This window comes from Rhinolophus sinicus, chromosome 2 (genome assembly GCF_057876585.1).
Source record: "Rhinolophus sinicus isolate RSI-liver-muscle chromosome 2, RSI-T2T, whole genome shotgun sequence".
NCBI lineage: Eukaryota > Metazoa > Chordata > Mammalia > Chiroptera > Rhinolophidae > Rhinolophus > Rhinolophus sinicus.
In genome coordinates this window covers 128,409,174-128,430,348 of record NC_142502.1, presented here as the reverse complement: position 1 = coordinate 128,430,348, position 21,175 = coordinate 128,409,174, and the positions used below count along the sequence as shown (strand labels likewise).

The following is a 21,175-nucleotide window of genomic DNA, read 5'->3' as shown; positions in this document are numbered from 1 at the left end:
TGGAGGGCGCAGCTCACTGGCCCTTGTGGGAATCGAACTGACAACCCTGTTGTTCAGAGCTCGCGCTCTGACCAACTGAGCTAAGCAGCCACCCCAGGATTTTTTTTTAATTAAGTCTTTTTTAAATCGTAAAAGTAATGCATGTACTGTGTAGAACACTTGAGAAAATGCCTAAGCGCACAGAAAAAGACCTATAACCCCACAACTCACAAACGTTTTGTTTTATAGCTGTTTCATCTTGTTTCTGTGTGCATGTGCCCATGCACCCGTGTAACTTCTTTTCTAGATGATGATCAAATGCGTCCTTTAATAATAAGCACCCTGTTTCAGCATTAGCGGCCACTCCAAAGCGACTCACGGAGCTTCGTGTCCGATGAGCGATTGCCTAGAAGCCTCCTAAGAAATGGTTGTCTTGCTGCTGCTCCACCTTTGACCCGAGAAGCCTGACTGCTTAGCATGTCGTCAACTGGGGCTTCCCTTTTAGAATGGCCATTTCTCCCTCTTCTCATCAGTATTCCTGTGTAGACCCAAAAGACTCCAAAACTCATCACATAGCCTGTGAAACTGTTCTGTTCTACCGCCAATAATGATTGCAGTTCTTATACAGTATTAACTTATTATTTGGACATAATTGTAAACTTGTAAGAATAATACAAGGAACCTTCTATATACGCTTTATCCAGATTCAGAAATTTTGTCCCGTGCCTTACCTTTCTCTCACTCTCGCTCTTGAGAGTTTTTTTAAACCATTTGAGAGTTAAGTTGGAAACGTGCCCCTTTACCCCTAAATATACTTTAGGTATATTTCCTAAGAACAACGACATTATTTTAGTGACCACAGTACAGTTATCAAAATCAAGAAATTAACATTTTATATTATTATCTAACTCACAATAAATTTTGGTAAATGTACCAATGATTGTTCGTTATAGCCTTGTGTTTCTCCTGGTCCAGAGTTCAATCCAGGATAACACATTGCATTTAGTTGCTGCGTCTCTTTAATCCCCTTTAGCAGAGTTCCTTTGCGTTTGTCTTTCCCGACTTGACATTTTTTGAGAAATACAGACCAGCTGTTTTGTAGACTGCCCATCAGTTTGGGTTTGCCTGATGTTTCCTCGTGGTTAGATCCAGTTGTGTGCTTGGCAAGAACACTGCTGCCCTGATGTTGTGTCGTCCTCAGTGTGTCACACTGAGGATGGGCTGCAGTGTCCATTTGTTCCAATATCAGTGATGTCAGCCTTGGTTGTTTGGGTCAGGTGGTGTCTGCCATGTTTTTCCCTTGTGAAGTTACTTCTCCCCTTTGCAATTAATAAGTGCTCTTTAGGGAGAGGCTTTGAAGCTGTGTAAAAGCCCTGTTTCTCATCAAACTTTCACCCACTGATTTTGGAAGGCTGTGATGATTATCTACCTACATCATTTTTTTAATTAGTTTTTGCTATTGAGGTTTAATTTGGGGGAATTCTTACTTATATCTCCCACTCATTAATCTTAGTCTAGAGCGAATGTGCCTGGTGGCAAGTCAAATCTGTGCCTTGGTAACACTGATGAAAAAGATGATAGAGGAGAGAGATGAAAAACCAATGTACAAATAGTGTTCCTGAAGAAGAGACCAAAACAAATGAAAATGAGAGAAGGTAATAAGAGATGAAAGTTAAACTGGGCTTTAAAAGAACAAAACTCGAATTTATAGATGGAAAGAGCTCACCTGAATTGTACAAAGGAAATGAAAATTGGAATTCACCTAGACACAGTCTAGGTGTGACAGGCTCAGTTCAACAATCTGAATTGCAAGGGCTTAAATTTTTTTCCCCTACAAGCATCTATGCGGGGTGGGGGGTGTATGGAGGAAAGGCCAGTGCCAAAGGAAGAAAAATAAAGGAAACCTCAGGGTTCTCTTTTGCCACATTTCATGCCAGCAAACGGTGGAAAAATGAGAGCTTTGATAAGGAAAAATTTATCCCAAGAATTCTCTGCCCAATCCAATTTGCAAAGACCTCAAAAATGTACCGCTGCTTAGAAGAAGGACCTGGAACACACTCCGATTCCCTGAGCATTTTATCTCTACTGTTGCCCTAATGAAGGGACTCTCGATTTGTCTTTACATCTTTCATGGCCTTTGACACACTGTTTGTCATATATTAGGAGCTCAGAAAGTATTTGTTCATATACTAACATAGACCCTCTCCTTATTTTCTTCTCTCTGCTCCACTCCACTGGCCTCCTGTGGTTCCTCAGATGCCCACCTCCCAGCCACTGCGCTTATATTCCTTCTGCCAAAATGCTCTTACCCCGACATACCTACACATCTAACTCCCCACATCCTTCACGTCTTTATTCAAAAGTCATTTCTCACTGAGGCCTTCCCTGGTCAACCTGTGTAACTTATAACCCACTCCTCCTTCATTTCTTCTTTTTTTCTTAATGTTTAATTGGGTAATTTTTCAGTGATCTTTATTTTTTTATAAATACTAATGATGTTTTGCAAAATAACAAATCACTTTCCACAGTTATATCCCCTTTCATTTCTTACCTGCCTTCCCTGACTTAGTTTTTCTCCTTAGCATTTATCACAACTTAACATATTATTTGTTTTGTTCATTTCTGTGTCTCCAATTAGAATATAAGTACCATGAGGACAGGTACTTTCGTCTAAATAGACCATATTCTCTAGTGCATTCACAAGACCTAGAACACTGCCTGGCACATAGTAGATACAACATAAACACTTGTTCTTACTGTTGTTATCTGTATTTATTTTTTAAAAAGTTTCTATTGAGGTGTAATTGACATACATTATATGAGTTTCAGGGATACAGCATTATGATTTGATACTTGTATATACTGCAAAATGATCACAATAAGTCTAGTTAATAGCTGAAAGCTTTTCTGAAAGAAAGGGTTTCTTGAGTCACCTGCAAGCCAGAAAAGGGACCAGGTCTTGCGGTACGCAGTCTGAACCACCAGCAACTGGCCTCGATGGAGAAGACATGTCTGCTGTCCTGGAGCTGACAGACTCTTTTATACATTAAGTTTCGGGAAGAAAGATCAAAGTTGTTTTGAAAGAATTGTCATTGGCTGCAGGTAAAGCAGGTGGGAGAAGCGGAAGCAGGGCTAGTTGTGGGGTAGGTGCCGGTCCGTAGGAAGAAGTGTTTGCTCTGTTGGATTGGCTGTGGGCAGCAACCCAGAAGCTTCCTGTGTAAGCAAGCAGCACAGGCACCTGGTGGTCAGCTACTTTGGCTCTTCTCTCTTGATAATCACGAAATAGCCACCTGTGAGTTAATTCAGAGTTTCAACATACATTCAGGAATGTGAGCGGTCTTTTGTTGGTTTTGGCCTGCAGTCGTTAACTGATTAACTTTCCCTGTCTCTTCGTTCCCCCCTCTGGCCCACTGTAATTTAACTTAGGACGTCTCGTAATTTTTTCTTGTCACATAGTTACAGAATTTTCTTGTGATGAAAACTTCTTAAGATCTACTCTCTTGGCCACTTTCAAATATGCAAATAATATGTATATTCTGCAGGGCCAGTTCAGCAATTGAGCCACGTTACCAAAGACAGAGGGTTTTTTTTTATGTCTGTTCTGTCAGCCTCCTCCAGCCTTTTGGCTGCTCAATTTGGTACCTATGGTGTACCAGTCTCCACATTTACCCAATAATTAAAAGTGGGTTTCCACTTCTCTCAGTAGAGGAAAATTCTGTATAGGAGACAAAGGTTCGAATTTCTTCTCCTTAATAGGATGATGACAACAACAGTAAAGAGCTTACATTTTGCCTTTGAATCTTGGTTAGAGGGTGGTGTATATACAGAGGGAGAATTGGGTGGATTTTTTATTTTTCCCAACTTCAATTAAGTTCCTATTTGCCCTTGCTTCAATTATATGTAAATCCTTTGACCTTACACTCGGCACCAAGCAGACAGCAAGCTCCCTCTGGAATAGCCTGTTAATTTTAAGAGAAACATGGGGGTAATTAGAGATACGTGGCCAGAAAAGAGTGAGGAGTCCAGAAACTGGCATATGCGGAAAGGGAAGATGGTAACTATCTTCCAATACTTGATGAGTTCTCATTAAGTAGAGGGAATAGTTACTGAAGGGATGTGCCAATGGACAGGGATTGGAAGGAGACATCTAACCAATTTAAAGAATGTTCTAAGGCCGCGAATGGGATGCATGCAAAGAACGTTGTTCTCCGTCCCAAGAAGCTTGAGCAGTGAATCTGATTGATCGTCTCCAAAAGGGAGAGCAGATATGGGATGCTTTATTGAGGTGTGGGGAGGGCGCAGGGGAACACTGTCGTTTATATATTTTACTCTAAACCCATTAGGAAATGACCCTTTACTGTATGGACGCTGAGGGGATCGGTTACAGGGACTTCGCTTGTTGGCTTTCAGCAGACTGCAGCATAGTTCAACTTACCTGAGTCCAGCAACATGGATTTACAGATTACTTAGTTTTATCTAAATTAACCCAAAAGGAAATGTTCTAGTAGTTGCAAAAGATTTCCTGCAACAAACCTTAGATTGAAAATACGGCACAAACCGAAAAGAAAATGGCAAAACTGACACTTTTTATTGATTAAGTTGCATGATCAAAAATACCTAGAGAATCCTGGCCTAGCGGATCATCTGTCCCAGACATTAGAACCAGAGTTGCAGCTGGAGTCCAAAAGTCCTTGGAAATGCGTGTTCTTTTGCAGTTGAGAATTCTCAGCAAACATCCCTGCCTTAAGGGGAACAGCTCCCATTCTAGCCTCTGATGACTTCAGATCCCACCCTTGTCCTATGGGTATTACAGTGCTGTGAGTGGGCTGATGCTTCAGGAACAATTCTAGTTTCCCTTCTCCCCCAAGCCCTGCATTTAAGCATAGTCTCTTGAAATAGTTCTGGTAGCCAAAAATAAAAAGGTTACTACCTTCATCAGTAAATACAGAATTGAATGTGGATAGGAGAGATTTCTTAAATATATAAAATCAGGTATAGTTAGCGATCCAGTGAAACTCCTAGTGTCTTTCCTGGGCAGTCTGTTGGCCGGTCTGTGACGGCTTTGAGACTCATGCCACAGAGTTGAGGTTCATCTTTGCCTGAGCTACAAACCGTTATCCTTCTGATCTCTGAAATCAGGATCAGGAAGAAAAGAGAATCGTGAGCAAAACAGGAGCCAGGAAGCCTTTGTGAGGGCCTCAAACAAGTTGCTGAGAGAAGCCGCTGGAGGAGAGCGGCAGGGCCTGGTGGAGCGTGATTGTGGAAAGGTGGCTGCTCAGTCTGGCCGAGCTGTGTGGTGTTGGCTTTACTTTGAGCTTGAAAGTAAGTCGTAAATAATGGGAGAGAGGATACATTGCTTCCGTGGGGATGGGAATTTCAAGAACTTTGGCTTCAGTGAACTCTAGAAACAGGCCGAAGTAGACGAGAAACACTTGACCTAGGAAAGAGTTGGGTGTACTTGACTGGACAGAAGGATTTAGGCCCAAGATGACTCTGAGATGCTCTTTGGATGCATCTGGACTCTGCTGCCTTGCCGAGTGGACACCTGTGCCTTCACTTGTGCATGTTTGTAGTGGGGTTGTTATCCCCTGAGAGGTGTAGAGTGGTTCCCAGCGTTCCTACCAAGGGCCTGAGATTATGCTGTGGACATCCTGACCCTGAGGGCAGCTGGGAAAAAGAGTGGGAACTTTTACTGGGGTGGTAGCCTCTGAGGAGAGCCTTCCCTGAATGAATCCCAAAGAGCCATTCTCACTTATCAGTCCAGGCTGCATCTTCCCACACTGACCAAGGAAGTTTACCTTTCTCTCTGTGAACCCATCTCCTGTCAGTCCGTTTTCTGGACAGTGATGCCACCTACTGGGAACCAGTAACTCACCGCATATAAATGAGGATACCTGCGTTTTCAAATATAACACATTTTCCTGCTTTGTACTTAACTCTGCCACTTACTCAGTGCCATTTGCCCCCTCCTGGTGAGGCCTCAACACCACATGGCCAGTCAAGATTTCATAATACTATTAAGTATTTTAAAATGGCTATGTATCGTCATCACATTGTACACTATAAATATTGGGTTGATGCAAAAGTAACTACAATTTTTGCAATTGTTTTGAACATTTTAAGCCGAAATTACTTTTGCACCAACCTAAAATATTACAATTTTATTTGTCAATTATACTTCAGTAAAGCTGAAAAAAATATTTTAATTAAAAAGATGGCTATAAATGATGTAAATAACTGTAAATAAAAAACATGCATTAGAAGTCAGTGACTGGAGATACACCAAAATGATAATAGTGACTGGGTTAGGCCGGTGTGATTGTTTTCTAAATGCTTTATAACATAGTTTCTATTTTAGAAAATTTGTATTCGTCATAAGTATATATTTTAAGTAGGTAATAATTAAGGTTGGAAAATACAGAAAAGGAGACAAAAACAAAATCACCTGTAGTTCCATCACTCAAACATATCTACTGTTTACGTTTCAGTGTGCTTCTGTTTGGTCCTTTTTTTACATCATGAAGTTTTTTTGTTGTTGTTTTTATTGTAATCATTCTGGGTAATTCTTTCATCATTTACTATCACTTTAATAATAACTATTGCTTTATAATACTAAAGATAACCATTTAGACAAAGCTGTTTCCAGGAAACCCCAAAGCATCATTTAGATGAACCAGGTTCCTAGAAATCTGACCTTAAAATAATTTTTATATTTTATTTGTGCAATATGGTCATGTACATGGAGACATCTTCAAAAGTAAGGGAACAGATGAAAACAGTAAGAAGAAAATAACTTTAGCATTTTTTTATGCAATATCAAATGAACCCTCTGGGGGAGGTGATAGGAACTTAGAGGCGAGGTTCCTGCAGTGCCGAGACGGGTGCCAGCGCCACCTAGTGGTAGTGTGGAGAACGGTCTGAATTCTCTGCCTCACATCTGTGGGTCTGGGAGCAGAAGCCCTGGGTTCCCGGCCTTGCTCCAGCCTCTGCCTCTGCTTAGCTTACTGAAAATGGGACATGAATACTGTCAGCACACAGATACCTAGGACATGCACAGATTGGAGTTTGCATTATGGGCACCAAATGAAAGAATAAAAGGGCTCGGGGGGTCTATGAAATGAAAAGTTCAAACTGTGAGACAGCAGTTTGGAATTCCAGCTCTTGGGCTGCCTCCAAATCATCATCCTTTTTACAAATCTCTTTGTTAAGTCTCTTTTCTACTTGTAACTCATTTACCTTATTATAAAAGAAAAAAATTATGACTATCCTTTTTCTCAGACTGAAATGTTTTGATCACTTTCTTGGGGAGGCAGATAGAAGAGAAAACACTGGTTTGTTAGAGCCGTAAAGGGTTATATGAATCCAGTTCTGCCACTTACCTGCTCTGTGTCCCGGGCTAAGTCACTTAATCTTTCTGAGCTTATTTTCCTCAGCCCTTAGATGACAATAATCATTGATAGCTTCTTTGCTAGGTTATAATAAGGACGAAACACTATGCCTAACTCTGCACTTGTAGTGTAGGTGGTCAATAAATTATAGCTATTTTTATGAGAAAGATCTTATTAAATTAGATTACATTAAAACAATTCAGTTTACCAATTCTAGGACACACAGGTTTTTCTTATGTTAACATTGCTGAAATGAGGGTGTGTCAATGATATACGTTAAGTGGTTTCTTTCTTCCTTAATAGTTGTATAAAATAACCGTACTCCTTCATTCACTAGTGTTTTACATGAAATGGGGTAACAAGGTCAGCAGAGTGAAGTACTACGGGGAGAAGGGCTCCACGTGCTAGTGGGTGACTGGTTATGTGAGATCTCATGATGACACTTCCCCCATTGCTCTGTTCCCAGTCTCAGGCTTGCACTTGTGTGCTGCTATTTCTGTGACGTTTGTTTGGAACGTGTGTGCTGAACCTTTTTCAAGTCACTCAGATTACACAGAGCACAGCTTCTAATTGAGCAGCACACCACATAGATGAAGTGAATCGGGAATAGTGGGTTGCTTTGCAGAAGGCATGTCGGAGTGAGGCTAGTCCCTCTTCTACTTCTGCTGATACTTCTGTGCTGTGTAGTCTGCTACGTTCTCTCAACGGCTGTCTGAGGACTGAATGGAATGTGGCATGGAAAATACCTGGCACATAGTCGACTCAGTGAATAACAGCTGATTTTACCCTCCGTCTCCTTGGCAACTGTCCCTAGTCTTTTCGTCTCTGTCTTTCAGTCTAATAAAGTGCCTGTTGTTCAGCACCCACATCACATGCACCCGTTGACGCCCCTCATCACCTACAGCAACGACCACTTCTCCCCGGGCTCCCCTCCCACACATCTCTCCCCAGACATTGATCCAAAGACAGGTGAGTCTGCTGCTGCGTGGGCTGGGGCACGTGCAGTGCTCTGGGGAGGCAAGGACGGGGCAGGCTTTTCTTCTCAGGGAGCACCCATTTGACCTGGGTTCGAATCATGTCTCCGACTCTCAGTCGTCTGTGGCCTTGCCCACTAACTTTAGCCTTTTCAGTTTCTGCATCGGTGCTTTATCTGTACCGTCTACACCACAGGGGTATTGTGGGGATGGAAGGAAATTAAATGAGATGGTGCACAGGATCTGGCTCCACAGTGAGCACTTGGTGTTTCTCTGTTCCTTTTTCTTTAGAGTAGGGAGTGGAAGGAGCTGGAAGGGGGAAAAAATCCCTTTTTTCATTGGCTTTGAAATCTAACCCACTGCAGGCTGTGCCTCCTAAAACGGAGACCTTATCCTACACGGAACACCTTCAAATAGAGTAATCAAGTCTAGTCAGGCTATAAGCAGCAAGGCTGAGTTGACTTGTTTTGTTTTGTTTTTAAACTTGTTTGCCGTACCTGTCTGTCCCAGGGAGGCATAGTCTTCATAAAATGCCCACAGAGTTGCCATGGCTCAAAGCATTTGGGGAGCCCATCTTTAGAGAAATCACTACTAATACAAATTACAGATAATAAGGAAGACAAATGTGGGCTGCAAATCCAAAGTCTGTTTCTCCATGGATGAGGTGGGTTTTCTAGAGAAGTAGTTAGCTGATGACGGGATATCTTGGGTTTGTCCGTCCAGGATTTCCTGTCCCTCTAGAGCTTTATTAACTCCTGTATAAGGAGCTGGAAATTACTCCTGCCGACAAATGGGATCCATGTAGCCAGAGAGGTAGCCAGAGAGAAGCTGCATTAGTATTGCCTTCCCTGAATATGTGCTTGACCAACTGGCCAACGGAGCTGGGAAGGTGATAGAGGTCAAGGATAATGAAAGAAAGGGCCTTCCAGGCTCCAGAACACCAGTGGACACAGGGCGAGGACCTCTTGAATGATGGTATTTTAAGATGTTACAGTAGGACCAGGGAACAGTCTGACACATCTCTCTTTGGAAGCAGGAATCCCCCGGCCCCCTCACCCATCTGAGCTGTCTCCATATTACCCACTGTCGCCCGGAGCTGTCGGACAAATCCCCCATCCCCTCGGCTGGCTCGTCCCACAGTAAGGAAACTTGCAGCCTTACCTACCCTCTTTCCTCCCTTATGCTGAGTTCTGCCTTCTGTACTCCAGCCGCCCCAGCCCAAGGGGAGCCCTCTCACCAAATCCCAGGACTCACACCTCCGGGTTCCCCCTCCTCCCTGCAACTTCCTCCCAATCCTTACTTCCTCCTTCCTGCCCTTGATGTCTCATCCTGTCTTCCTAATTCCTCTCCTCTCCTGTCCTGAACATTCCCATTTTAGCCGATATGCTGACCAGATTTCCTTCTGGCTCCTGCAGGCAAGGACAGCCCATGTACTCCCTTCCTCCCGGTGGTTTCCGGCACCCCTACCCTGCGCTCGCCATGAACGCCTCCATGTCCAGGTGAGTCTGGGGACGGGCTGTGAGCATGAAGTGGCAGTGCAGGGAATGGTTCCCTGCGGGGTCCTTGCCATTTCTGACCACCGGACGGCTTTCTCGGCAGTAAACGAGGAGGCCTGGGCTCACCTTTCCTCCCCGCCTCTCTTTGCTAAGGCTCAGGTCCCATGGGGGGAAGGACCCTCATGCCCACAGGATCACTCTTCCCAGTCTCTCTAAGAGAAGAATTTCAAAGCCCTGGCACTCAGCCCTCTGGCCGCGCCCCCTGCATGCTGGGCTTTGTGACACTGAAGCATTTTGAGTACAATCACTGAAGCAAAAGACTAGGAGAAAATTAATTTTTCCTAAAATTATGTCAGGGAGGGAATAATAAAGGGATTTCTGCTACCTAACCATGGTACTGCCAGTGACAAAGGAAATGCAATCCACAGAAGCCCTTATTTTCTCATTGTGTCCCCTGGCCACTGACCCGCGACACCTTCTTTGTTTTTCGTTCTACCTGCTTCCAGCACCAGATAGAGGAAGCCCATGCGTTTGTAGGGAAGGGGAGGCTTGTTGGTGTTTCCCAAATCTGGTTCTGTCCAGCAAGGTTTGGGAACGGCCATCTGTTCCTCAAACTCTGCCATAGCAGAGGTTTTTACCTGCCTCTGCACTGACGGGCAGCGAGCCCCTCATGTCCCCTGCTGCGCGAGAAGCATTCAGCCTAAATCCCTCCGCTGTCCTTTGTTTCCACCTGGTACACAGCCTGGTTTCCAGTCGGTTCTCCCCTCACATGGTGGCTCCGGCCCATCCTGGTCTGCCCACCTCAGGGATTCCCCACCCCGCCATCGTCTCCCCCATCGTCAAGCAGGAACCAGCACCCCCCAGCCTGAGCCCGGCCGTGAATGCGTGAGTAACAGGCAGCCTGGATTGGGGGTGGCCAGTCTCTGGATAGCAATTGCCATTTGTTTCTCTCTCCTGTTGGCATTTAGTGGGTAGCCCAGCAGCCCCCCTCAGCCATATCCTCTCCCCCCGGGAATCGTTCCCTCTGACGCTCCATGTTCCCATCCTCTCAGAGACATTGCGCATCTTTACTCACGTTAAAAAAAAGTTTTCACCTGAAACTCATAGACACAGACAATAGTTTAGTGGTTACCAGAGGGTAACGGGGGCGGGGGGTGGGGGGTGGGAGATGAGGGTAAGGGGGATCAAATATATGGTGATGGAAGGAGAACTGACTCTGGGTGATGAACACACAATGGGATTTATAGATGATGTAATACAGAATTGTACACCTGAAATCTATGTAATTTTACTAACAATTGTCACCCCAATAAATTTAATAAAATAAAAAAATAAAAATAAAAAGTTTCACAGTCAGGATTTAGGAGCGGCAAGAGAATCTGAGAAAGCTTTTAGCTTCCCTCCCCGCATAATACACGTGAAAACATGAGGCCCAGAGAGGAGAGTTTCCCCTGGTCATATGGCTGGCTGGTGGCAGAACTGAGACTGGCACCAAGGCCTGCGCTTCGTCCACTGTGCCGTAAAGGGCAGGAAAGCTGGTTAGTGCCTCAGGGCTGAGAGAGCACCACCCTGAGTTTTCACCCAGAGGGCCCTGTCCCTTTCCTCGTTATCACCTGTGACCAGTGCATCCCAGCTCTCACCACCACCTTCTGCTCCTTCCTCAGGAAGTTACCCTTCTGTAGACTATGGCCTGAGGTCATTCAGAGGGTTGGAACCCCTAGTGGAAGATGCCACTGCTCTCCCTTCCCAGAGGCAATGCGCTCTTAGTCACCGTGAGAGGCAGGGATTGGTGAGTTGAATGACAGCTGACACCTGCTAATCTACAGCCTTGTGACTTCCCAGGAAATCACCGGTCTCAGTGAAAAAGGAGGAAGAAAAGAAACCCCACGTGAAGAAGCCTCTTAATGCCTTCATGTTATATATGAAGGAGATGAGGGCCAAGGTGGTGGCTGAGTGCACCCTGAAGGAAAGTGCAGCCATTAACCAAATCCTGGGAAGGAAGGTAAGACGTGCCCTTACCCCCAGGCTGCACGGTAGGCGGCCCCTGCGTTCATCGCTCCCTGTCTCTCCCACAGTGGCACAACCTGTCCCGAGAAGAACAGGCCAAGTACTACGAACTGGCCCGGAAGGAGCGGCAGCTGCACTCGCAGCTCTACCCGACCTGGTCAGCCCGGGACAACTACGTAAGTGCCCACTCAGACCGCAGGGCAGCACGTGCCGGGGAAGGGGAAGAAAGACGTGGACGACGTGTATGGAGGGCCCTTCAGGCCCACGAGAAGTCTGTATTTCTCTAGCAATACGGAAGGCATTTACGTATTGGCATTTACATATTATCCCCCCTCAGGGGGTCAGCGAGGACGTGGTTTGGGGGTCCTGAGAACAGACCTAAATTTGTGCCCCTCCCGTTTGACTGTACTCGGCCTCTGACTCCCTATTTCATGGTGCAGTATGAGCCAGGTGCCAGCTCTGGTGGGAGCATGTCTCCAGCCAGGGGTTCCTAACCTGGGGCTCAGAGACCAGTGCATGAGCCTCAGCTGGCCTGTCTGATAGCTCCCTGAAATTTGGCAGGTTTTTGTATGTATGTTCTTATTTGCTTTTTCCTGGTAAGAGGATTCATAGCTTTATTAGATTTTCAGAGGGACCTAGGACCCCCCCAAAAAAATTAAAAGAAAAATCAAGAACCAATGTTCTAGAGATAGAAATGGAAAAACAAGCCTGAAGTGCAGTGAAAGGATGAGGCCTCCCAAAAGACCAGTACACCCTAGTTGGAGGGAAAGAAACGAATGGGGACGGGAGGGCGGCACTCCAGGAAGACCCCCTCTGCCTCCTGCTGAGACGCCTGGGGACTGTGTGATCTGAGTGGCTCCCCCTTCTTATCTGGGCACCCCCCTGAAAAGCCGGTTGTTCTGTCCCTGTAACCTCTTCCTTTGGCCATATTTTTTAGGGTAAGAAAAAGAAGAGGAAGAGAGAAAAGCAGCTGTCGCAGACACAGTCCCAGCAGCAAGTCCCAGAGGCAGAGGGTGAGGCTTAAGGAAGGCTCTACCTCTTTGCTTCTGCTTCCTGCTATCACAGCTGCACCAGCCTACCTGTGCATCACACCTGGGTCTACGACAGATACAGTGACAGTGCTGTATTATATTAGAACAGCTGCCATTTTCAGGGCCTCTGCCTCATGAGAGCCTCATGTATACTCAAGTGGGTGTTACAACTTTCCCTTTTTAAAGATGACCAATTAGGAGGCTCAGAGAAGTAAAGGGATTTTCCCAGTTATTCTGTTAAATGATGGAGGCAGGATTCGATCCCACCACTCACTCACTTCGAAGCCTAGGCGCTTTTCAGTTCAGTTGAGTTGCATCTTATTTGAGGGTTAGGTTCCAAAATCAATGCCTGTTAGGAACTGAATGTAGATGAAAATGTTCCAAGAGTCTCTGAAATTTCCTTAGGAAGGTGGCACGTTAGAGACTGACATACTGCCTATCAGTGAATTTAACAGAATCCGGTTTGCCGCCAATGTTTGGTTGGTCGAACACCAGAAGAAAGTTTGCTCGAGTTTGGGGGCCACTTTGTGCCAAAAATATATACTGTCTTTTTATACCAGAATCACATCTAGCACAGAGACGTTTACACTGTGACAAGCATTTAGGTCACTCCTCTCATACTCACTCCAGGACAAATATAGAACCGCTGTTACCATTTAAAGTGCTTTTGTTGCCCCTCCCCTCCCCTCTCCTTTCCCTTTCTTTTTTTTTCTTTTCTCTCTCTCTCTCTCTCTCTCTCTCTCTCTCTCTCTCTCTCTCTCTCTCTTTCTCATTTGTATATTCATCTACATATGAGCACACATAAATAAAATATATATATAATGCAAAATGCACTGTATACCACACCGCTTAGCAGGGCTACACTATTTCTAATGATACCATAAACCAAAGATTTTAAAGCAAATTGAGTGGCGATCCATCCCAAAAATGATGAGATTTAGGTGAGGAAGGTGATGATGCGATAGCCTGAGCTGTCATTTCTCCAGTCAGATACTGAACAGTCCTTCGTCGTTTTAGCATTGCCCCTTCTCTATGCTGTAGGCATCCTGGAATGCAGCTGCCTAGTCTCGAAAGCCTTAGACGTAATTGCGGGTTCTCACTTCCTCCCTGGAAGGATTCTTGTGTTTCCAGAGTAGGGATGTACAGCCAGCGCTCTCCTGCAGCCTCACCAGAGCTACTAGCTGCTCACTCTTGCTTGTCTTTCCCCTAGGTGCTCTGGTCTCCAAAAGCAAGAAGCCATGTGTTCAGTACCTGCCCCCTGAGAAGCCCTGCGACAGCCCTGCCTCTTCCCACGGCAGCATGCTGGACTCCCCGGCCACCCCCTCCGCAGCCTTGGCCTCGCCAGCTGCCCCTGCTGCGACCCACTCGGAGCAAGCCCAGCCCCTCTCCCTCACCACCAAGCCCGAGAGCCGGGCCCAGCTGGCTCTCCACTCAGCTGCCTTCCTGTCAGCGAAGGCTGCAGCCACGTCCTCTGGCCAGATGGGCAGCCAGCCCCCGCTCCTCTCCCGGCCCCTCCCACTCGGGTCCATGCCCACAGCTCTGCTGACTTCTCCCCCTTCCTTCCCAGCCACGCTCCATGCCCACCAGGCCCTCCCAGTACTCCAGGCCCAGCCTCTGTCCTTGGTCACCAAGCCTGCCCACTAAGCTGCCCTGTGACCTATGCAGGCTGTCACGTGACCCATCGAGTAGTAATGATTCAGAAGAGAAAAAAAAGGAAACTTTATTGGTCAATATTTGACCACTCTGGACTGTTCTGTAAAGTGACTGGTAACAGCAGCACTTTACGTGTTGTAGATGTAACCAGTAGCTGATCTTAAGGCTTTTTTAAAAAAACAAAACAAAACCAACAAAAAAAAAATCCTTAAAAAAAAAGAACTGAAAAGTAGTGTGTCATTTTTCCTGTCTGTGCAGTGCGGGATGAACCTGGGCAGAAGACCCCCTTCTTTCTACCTCTGTTACTTTCTGCCCCCCTCCCTCGTCTCATCTCCCCCACCCAGTCTGCATGATGGCCATTGCTGCAGCTTCTTGCCTGCTGCTGCTTCATCTAGATCCTGTGCCTGGACATTTCCTTTTATCTCGCCCAAGTTTTTCTCCTTTGCTCAACTCATGGGTTCCTGCCTTCATCTCCTCCGTCCTCTGCCCAGTGTAAGGCTGTCGCCATGTGAGAAGACACCTTTGCCTGGTTTATCTCCACCAGCATCCCCTTTCCCTCAGTGGGCCCTAACCTGCCAGCCTCCAGCTTTTGGTGGGGAAAAAGGTCCTCTGAAATGGCTCTTCCCCACATCTAAAAGGACTCAAGGTGCCTGCCACTTCCTTAGAGCTGAAGTCTGTGTTCCACCCTCTTACCAGTCAAGACCTCCCCTTCACAGTCCCAGAGGGGCAGACAGGACCTGCTCCAAGGCTCCTGCCAGCTGGGTCAGTGCCAGCACATCTGCCAAAGTTCTAAAGACCCTCCTCCCTCCCCCATCACCTCACATGCTTCTGTGTGTACTTCTTTTTGTTTTTATGGGTTTTTTGAAGCAATTTAAACTCCCAATAAGCTCTTTATTTTCACAAAAGAAAATAAAATTGCAGTTGCAAGACCTTTTCTGAGTGTTTTAATGCTTTTGTTGAGTCAAGCCCCCTTCTTCATACCAAGCCCTGTGCTAGACAGATTTTTGCACACATGCAAAGAGCATTAGCACTTACCGGGGGATATAAAACATGTCTGACAATTAGACAAATCCAACCCAGCTTCCAGCCTCGAATGTGCATCGACCAGTCCATATCGATAACTGAGATCCAAAGGGAGGAACCTTTTTGTTTTCATTTGTCTTATTATAATGGCCAAGATGTGAGGGGCATCCTTTGTCTGCTTTGCATGGTATCCAGTAATTTTTGTAGCAGCTTTATTGAGATATAATTCATACAATTCATTCATTTAAAGTGTATAATTCAATGGTTTTTAATGTGTTCAGAATTGTGTATCCATCATCACAGTCAATTTTATATTTTCATCATCTCAAAAAGAAACCCCATACATACCCTTTAGAGGTCACCCTGCATTTCCTCCAACCCTAGGCAACCACTCACTAGTGTCTCTGGATTTGTGTATTCTGGATATTTCATTTTAATGGGATAATACAATATTTGGTCTTTTCTTACTGACTTCTTGCAGCACATTTTCAAGATTCATCCATGTTGTAGCATGTATCGGTACTTCATTTTTTTTTTTTTAATTATGGTAAATATACATAACATTAAATTTGCCATTTTAAAGTGTACAACTCAGTGGTATGAATTACAGTCACAGTGTTGTGCAACCATCACCACGAACGATTTCCAAAATTTTTCATCACCCCAAATAGAATCTCTATAACCATTAAGCAATAACCGTCATTCTCCCTGCCCCCAGCCCGGGACCTCTAATCTTTCTGTTTCAATGAATCTGCCTACTCTAAATGTTTCATGTAACTGGAATCATAAAATATTTGTCCTTTTGTGCCTGGCTTATTTAACTTAGCATAATGTTTTTAAGGTTCATCCATGTTGTAGCATGTATCAGACTTTTTTTTTAAGCTTTGATAAAATAATTTAGACTTCCTTTCTATCAGTATTTGCTAAGTTTTTTTACTCAGATATACAGGTTTTTTAAATTGTGGTAAAATACATATAAAATTCACCATTTTAACTTTAAGTGGACAATTTAGTGGTACTAAATACATTTACAACATCACGCAACCATAACCACTGAATTGTTTCATCATCCCATCCCAAACAGAAACTCTGCCCATTAAGCGGTAACCCCCTCATTCCTTCCTCCCCCAGACCGTAGGAATTTTTAATCTACTTTGTATCATTATGAATTTATTCTAGGTACCACATATAAATAGAATTATACAATAGTATGCTTATTTCACTTAGCATGATGTAGTGTGTATCAGAATGTCATTCCTTTTTATAGCTAATGTTCCATTGTATGTATGTACCACATTTTGTTTATCCATTCATCTATTGATGGACGCATTGGTTGTTTTCCACATTTTGGCTGTGGTGAATAATGGTTCTATGAAGATTCACATAAAAGTATAATGTTTGAGTCCCTGTCTTCAGTTCTTTGAGGTATAAACACCTAGGAGTGGAATTGCTGGGTCATACAGTAATTCTGTGTAATATTTTGAGGAATTGCCAAACTTTTCCATAGCAGCTACAACATGTGTATTCCAACCAGCAATGTGGGGAGGGGGGTGCCAATTTCTCTACATCCTCACCAACACATTATTTTCTCGGTATTTTTTTATTATTATTATAGCCATCATAGTAGGTGTGTAGTGGTATCTCACTGTGATTTTGATTTACACTTACCTAACTCACATGATGTCGAGCATTTTCTCATATGCTTATTAGCCAGTTGTCCCAGCACCATTTGTTGAAAACACTATTCTTTCTCAAGTGTTGAACTATCTTGGAACCCTTGTGGAAAATGAACTGACCACAAATGTAGAGGCTTATTTCTGGACTCTCAGTTCTATTCCATTCGTCTATGTACCTCTATGGCAGTACCACACTGTCCTAATTACTGTAGCTTTTTGTAGCAAGTTTTTAATTGGGAAGTGTGAGTCCTCCAACTGTTCTTTTTCAAAACTGCTTTGGCTATTCTGATTCTTTTGCATTTCTATATGAATTTTAAGATCAGTTTGTCAATTTTTACAAAGAAACCAGTTGGGAATTTAACAGGGATGGTGTTCGTAGATCAATTTGGGGAGCATAGCCATTTAACAAAATTGCCTACCAATTCATGAACATGAGATGTCTTTTTCGTTTATTTAGGACTTTATTTTCTTTCAATAATGTTTTGTTTCCAGAGTATCAGTTTTGTACTTCTTTTGTAAAATTTATTCCTAAGGATCTTATTCTTTTGATACTTTTGTAAATGGAATTACTTCCTTTTTAGACTGTCCACTGCAAATGTATAGAAATAGAATTGATTTTTGTATATTGCCCTCACATCTTACAACCTTGCTGAACTTGTTCTGATAAATTTTTAGAAAATGTTCAGGATTTTCTATATAGAAGACCATGTCATCTGCAAATATAGTTTTACTTCTTCCTTTCTAATTTAATGTCTTTATTTCATTTTCTTGCTTAAGTGTCCTGACTACTTCCAGTACAAAGTTGAATACAAGTGGTGAGAGCAGACATCATTGTTCCTTATCTTATAGGGAAAGCATACAGTCTTGTCATTAAGTATAACATTAGCTGTAAGGTTTTTGGACATACCCTCTTTCAGGTTGAGGACGTTCCTTTCTTTTCCTAGTTTGTTGAGTGTTTCTATCATGAAGGGGTGCAAGGAAATTTTAAGATTTATTAAAGTTACCTGCTACCACTCCCTTAAACCAAAATTGGTGTGAGTTAGGAGTTAGTGCTAAAATTTGCCTTCTCTACTCCTCTCCCACCCAGGTAGAAGCACTGCCTGGAGAAAAACCACACAACTGAAATAGTGCCGTTCCAGATCTGTGGTGCCTAAGATCAGAGAGGCCTTCAATACCACTCAGTTACTGCACTTGTCCTTTATCAGCTCCCTCTCCTAGTGCCCTCAACTCATGTCTTCACCATTCTCAACACCCAATTTAATCCCCACCTTCTCACTCTCAAAGACTGCCTTGCCTCTTAGAATATCAAGCAAACAGGCCAGCTGAAATGCTCTGTTGCTCTCCCACACCCCTACCTAAATACCCACCCACCCTCTAACCATTCTAACTGGCTTTCCACAGATCTCAAAGTCAATCCCTGGTTCAACCCAAGGTCAACTGCTCTACTGCTCCTAGACCCCAGGCCTTCATCTCTTGGTATTTTGTTCCACCATTACTGTCTTGTAATCTTGGTCACTGTCTAATGAGTTCTTTCCCTCAGTCAATAAAAAAGTTCAATCCTCTCCCATATTAGAAACCCTCTGTTTTACATCCAAACTTCCAGAAAAGGTAGTTTCTACTTATCTCCCAGTCACTACTTACCCAACAGCAACCAGGTTTTGCTCACACCATTCTACTGAAATTGTAATTCTAAGTCCTTATCTTACTTCAACTCCGTGCTATATTTGATAGTGTTGATTTCACTTTCCTTCTACAAACACTCAGTTCTAAGACAACTAGGATTCGTCAAAGTATGTTCAATAAGGAGACAAGGAGATGATAGTGTCCCAGAAGACAAGTGACATGACTAGTTGTAGCACTAAAGCTACAAAAAAGGTCTACAAGATAAGAATTGTACGTATGGTTTTATAACTTGCTTTAGTTTCAGTTAGTAAGCTATCATATGCACATAGATGCCTATATAAAAGGGAGAACTAACAAAATATTCACGATAATAGCTGTGGATTACAGGATATTTTTATTTTACTTTGGCTTATCCTTGTTTTTAATTTTTGTATTATGAACATAAAATTACAATAACTTTTTGGAGCTTTAATTATATGCTACTGTGTTAAATACTCTATGAATTATCTAATTCTCAATACTTATTCCCATTTCATAGTGAAGAAATTGGTACTTAAATCAATTAAGTATATTGCCCAAGTTCATGTAAATTACTTGTGCAATAAATATTCAAGGAAAACAGTTAGGGACTATTTTTCTCCTATCAAACTGGCAGGTTAAGAATACACACTGCTATCAAAGGTTGAGTAAAATAATAGCACAACCTTAAACAAGTTGCTGAATCTTTCTGAAGATCTGTCTCATCTTAAAATGTACCTAAATAACTGTTACTAACAGTAGGAAATGGAAAATAATCCAGATTTCCAATAATAAGGGAAAATTATAATAAACTCATAAATTACTTTTTATGAAACCATTAACAATTGTATTTTTGAACAATATTTAAATTAGTTAGGAAAAAAGTTCCTATATTTTACCTTTGAACTCCATGCTCACATTTCCAGCTACCTCCCTGACATCTCTACTTGACTGTCTCACAGGCATCTTAAACACACGCCCAGAAGCAAATCCATTTTCTATGCCCTACCCCCATCAAATCTGGTTCTCCACACCTTCCTCTCCATCACCCCTCCCTCCCATATCCGATCCATCTCCAAGGCCTGTTGGTATTACCTCCCAAATTTATTGAGTCCTACCACTTCCCTCCAGCTTCACTGTCCCTATGTTAATCCTACTTGAACTACTACAAGTCTGCCGATAAACTCCTAAATCCATTCTTCTCTCCCCATCCCTAGAGATTCTTTACCCTGCAACCAGATTAATCTTCAAAATTTTCCACCTCTGATTATATCTTTCCCTAATTAAACCTCCTTGAAGGCTTCTCAGTACTATTAAAATATAAAACCCTAGGCATGGCCCACAAACTGCAGGATTTGGACCCTTCTTTCCTCTCCTCTGTCTAATAATGTGGAAACAAGACCCGGCTTAATAATTTGCCATTCCTCTCCCTATACATATCCCCACTGAACCACTATTCTTTAATGTTAGTCAAATATTTATTTATGGAACTTGGAGAGACTTTTCTTTTAAATACAGATTCATTTATCAATTCACTTTCTTTAGTCAAAGCAGAGTCATGGTTCTGAAATAATTTGGTAAAAGATTTCTCACTTCTTTCTGATCCTTGTTCTCTCCTCAGTAATGAATGTATGTGTGAGAGAGATTTTCTTACAACAGAGAAACACTGACAAGCATATTAAAGGTTTTTAAATAACAAAATAAAAGTTATTGTTCCTGAAAACTATATTTATGCCATGAACAGTCTTCAGAATTTCAACCTACTAGTAAATCTGGGTGCAATGTAACCCAGATATTGTACTTAACAGACTACAGAGAAGTGTTATTGCTCCTGGATGCTGTAGTCCTTTTGGGTTGGATTACATTTCAGCCTGAGGTAACTGGCATATTTTCTGATGTACTTTTGTGTCCCACAAAGATTTATGTTCTTAACAACTCCTAGATCATTTCTTTTTAATCTGGCTCTGCCCATCCTCATCCCCTGCCATTTTTCTTGTTCTGTTATCTGACATTCTTATCCTCATCTTTAGATTTACACAAAATATCAGGTTCCCACCTGCCTCCCAGTCTTTGCACAGCCTGTACACTCAGCCAGGAAAACTCATCTTCCTCCTCCCTTCAACCTCACCTGGAAAATACCTACATTCTTTGGTCCCCGGCTCAAAGGGCCTTTCTCAACAGAGGGCAGAGTTTCTATACTTTTGTTTCTTGGCATTTCTTGGAACACATACACAGTTGTGTAAATATTTGATTAATATTTTTGTGTCCCACTAGATTACATGTTCCATTAAGTTAGGGCCTATCATT

General features: G+C 43.2%; 1 protein-coding gene across 1 annotated transcript in view; it reads left to right on the top strand.

Annotated features, from left to right (window-relative positions):
* Positions 1–15,457, top strand: part of TCF7L1 (transcription factor 7 like 1) — a 157,397-nt gene extending 141,940 nt beyond the window's left edge. Inside the window, exons 5-12 of the mRNA XM_019714549.3 lie at positions 8,204–8,336; positions 9,378–9,480; positions 9,757–9,840; positions 10,579–10,722; positions 11,680–11,839; positions 11,913–12,020; positions 12,782–12,857; positions 14,086–15,457. Of these exons, the coding sequence (XP_019570108.2) occupies positions 8,204–8,336; positions 9,378–9,480; positions 9,757–9,840; positions 10,579–10,722; positions 11,680–11,839; positions 11,913–12,020; positions 12,782–12,857; positions 14,086–14,519 (1,242 nt within the window). The 3' untranslated portion in view covers positions 14,520–15,457. The remainder of the gene's footprint in view (positions 1–8,203; positions 8,337–9,377; positions 9,481–9,756; positions 9,841–10,578; positions 10,723–11,679; positions 11,840–11,912; positions 12,021–12,781; positions 12,858–14,085) is intronic.
* The last annotated feature ends 5,718 nt before the right edge of the window (positions 15,458–21,175 follow it).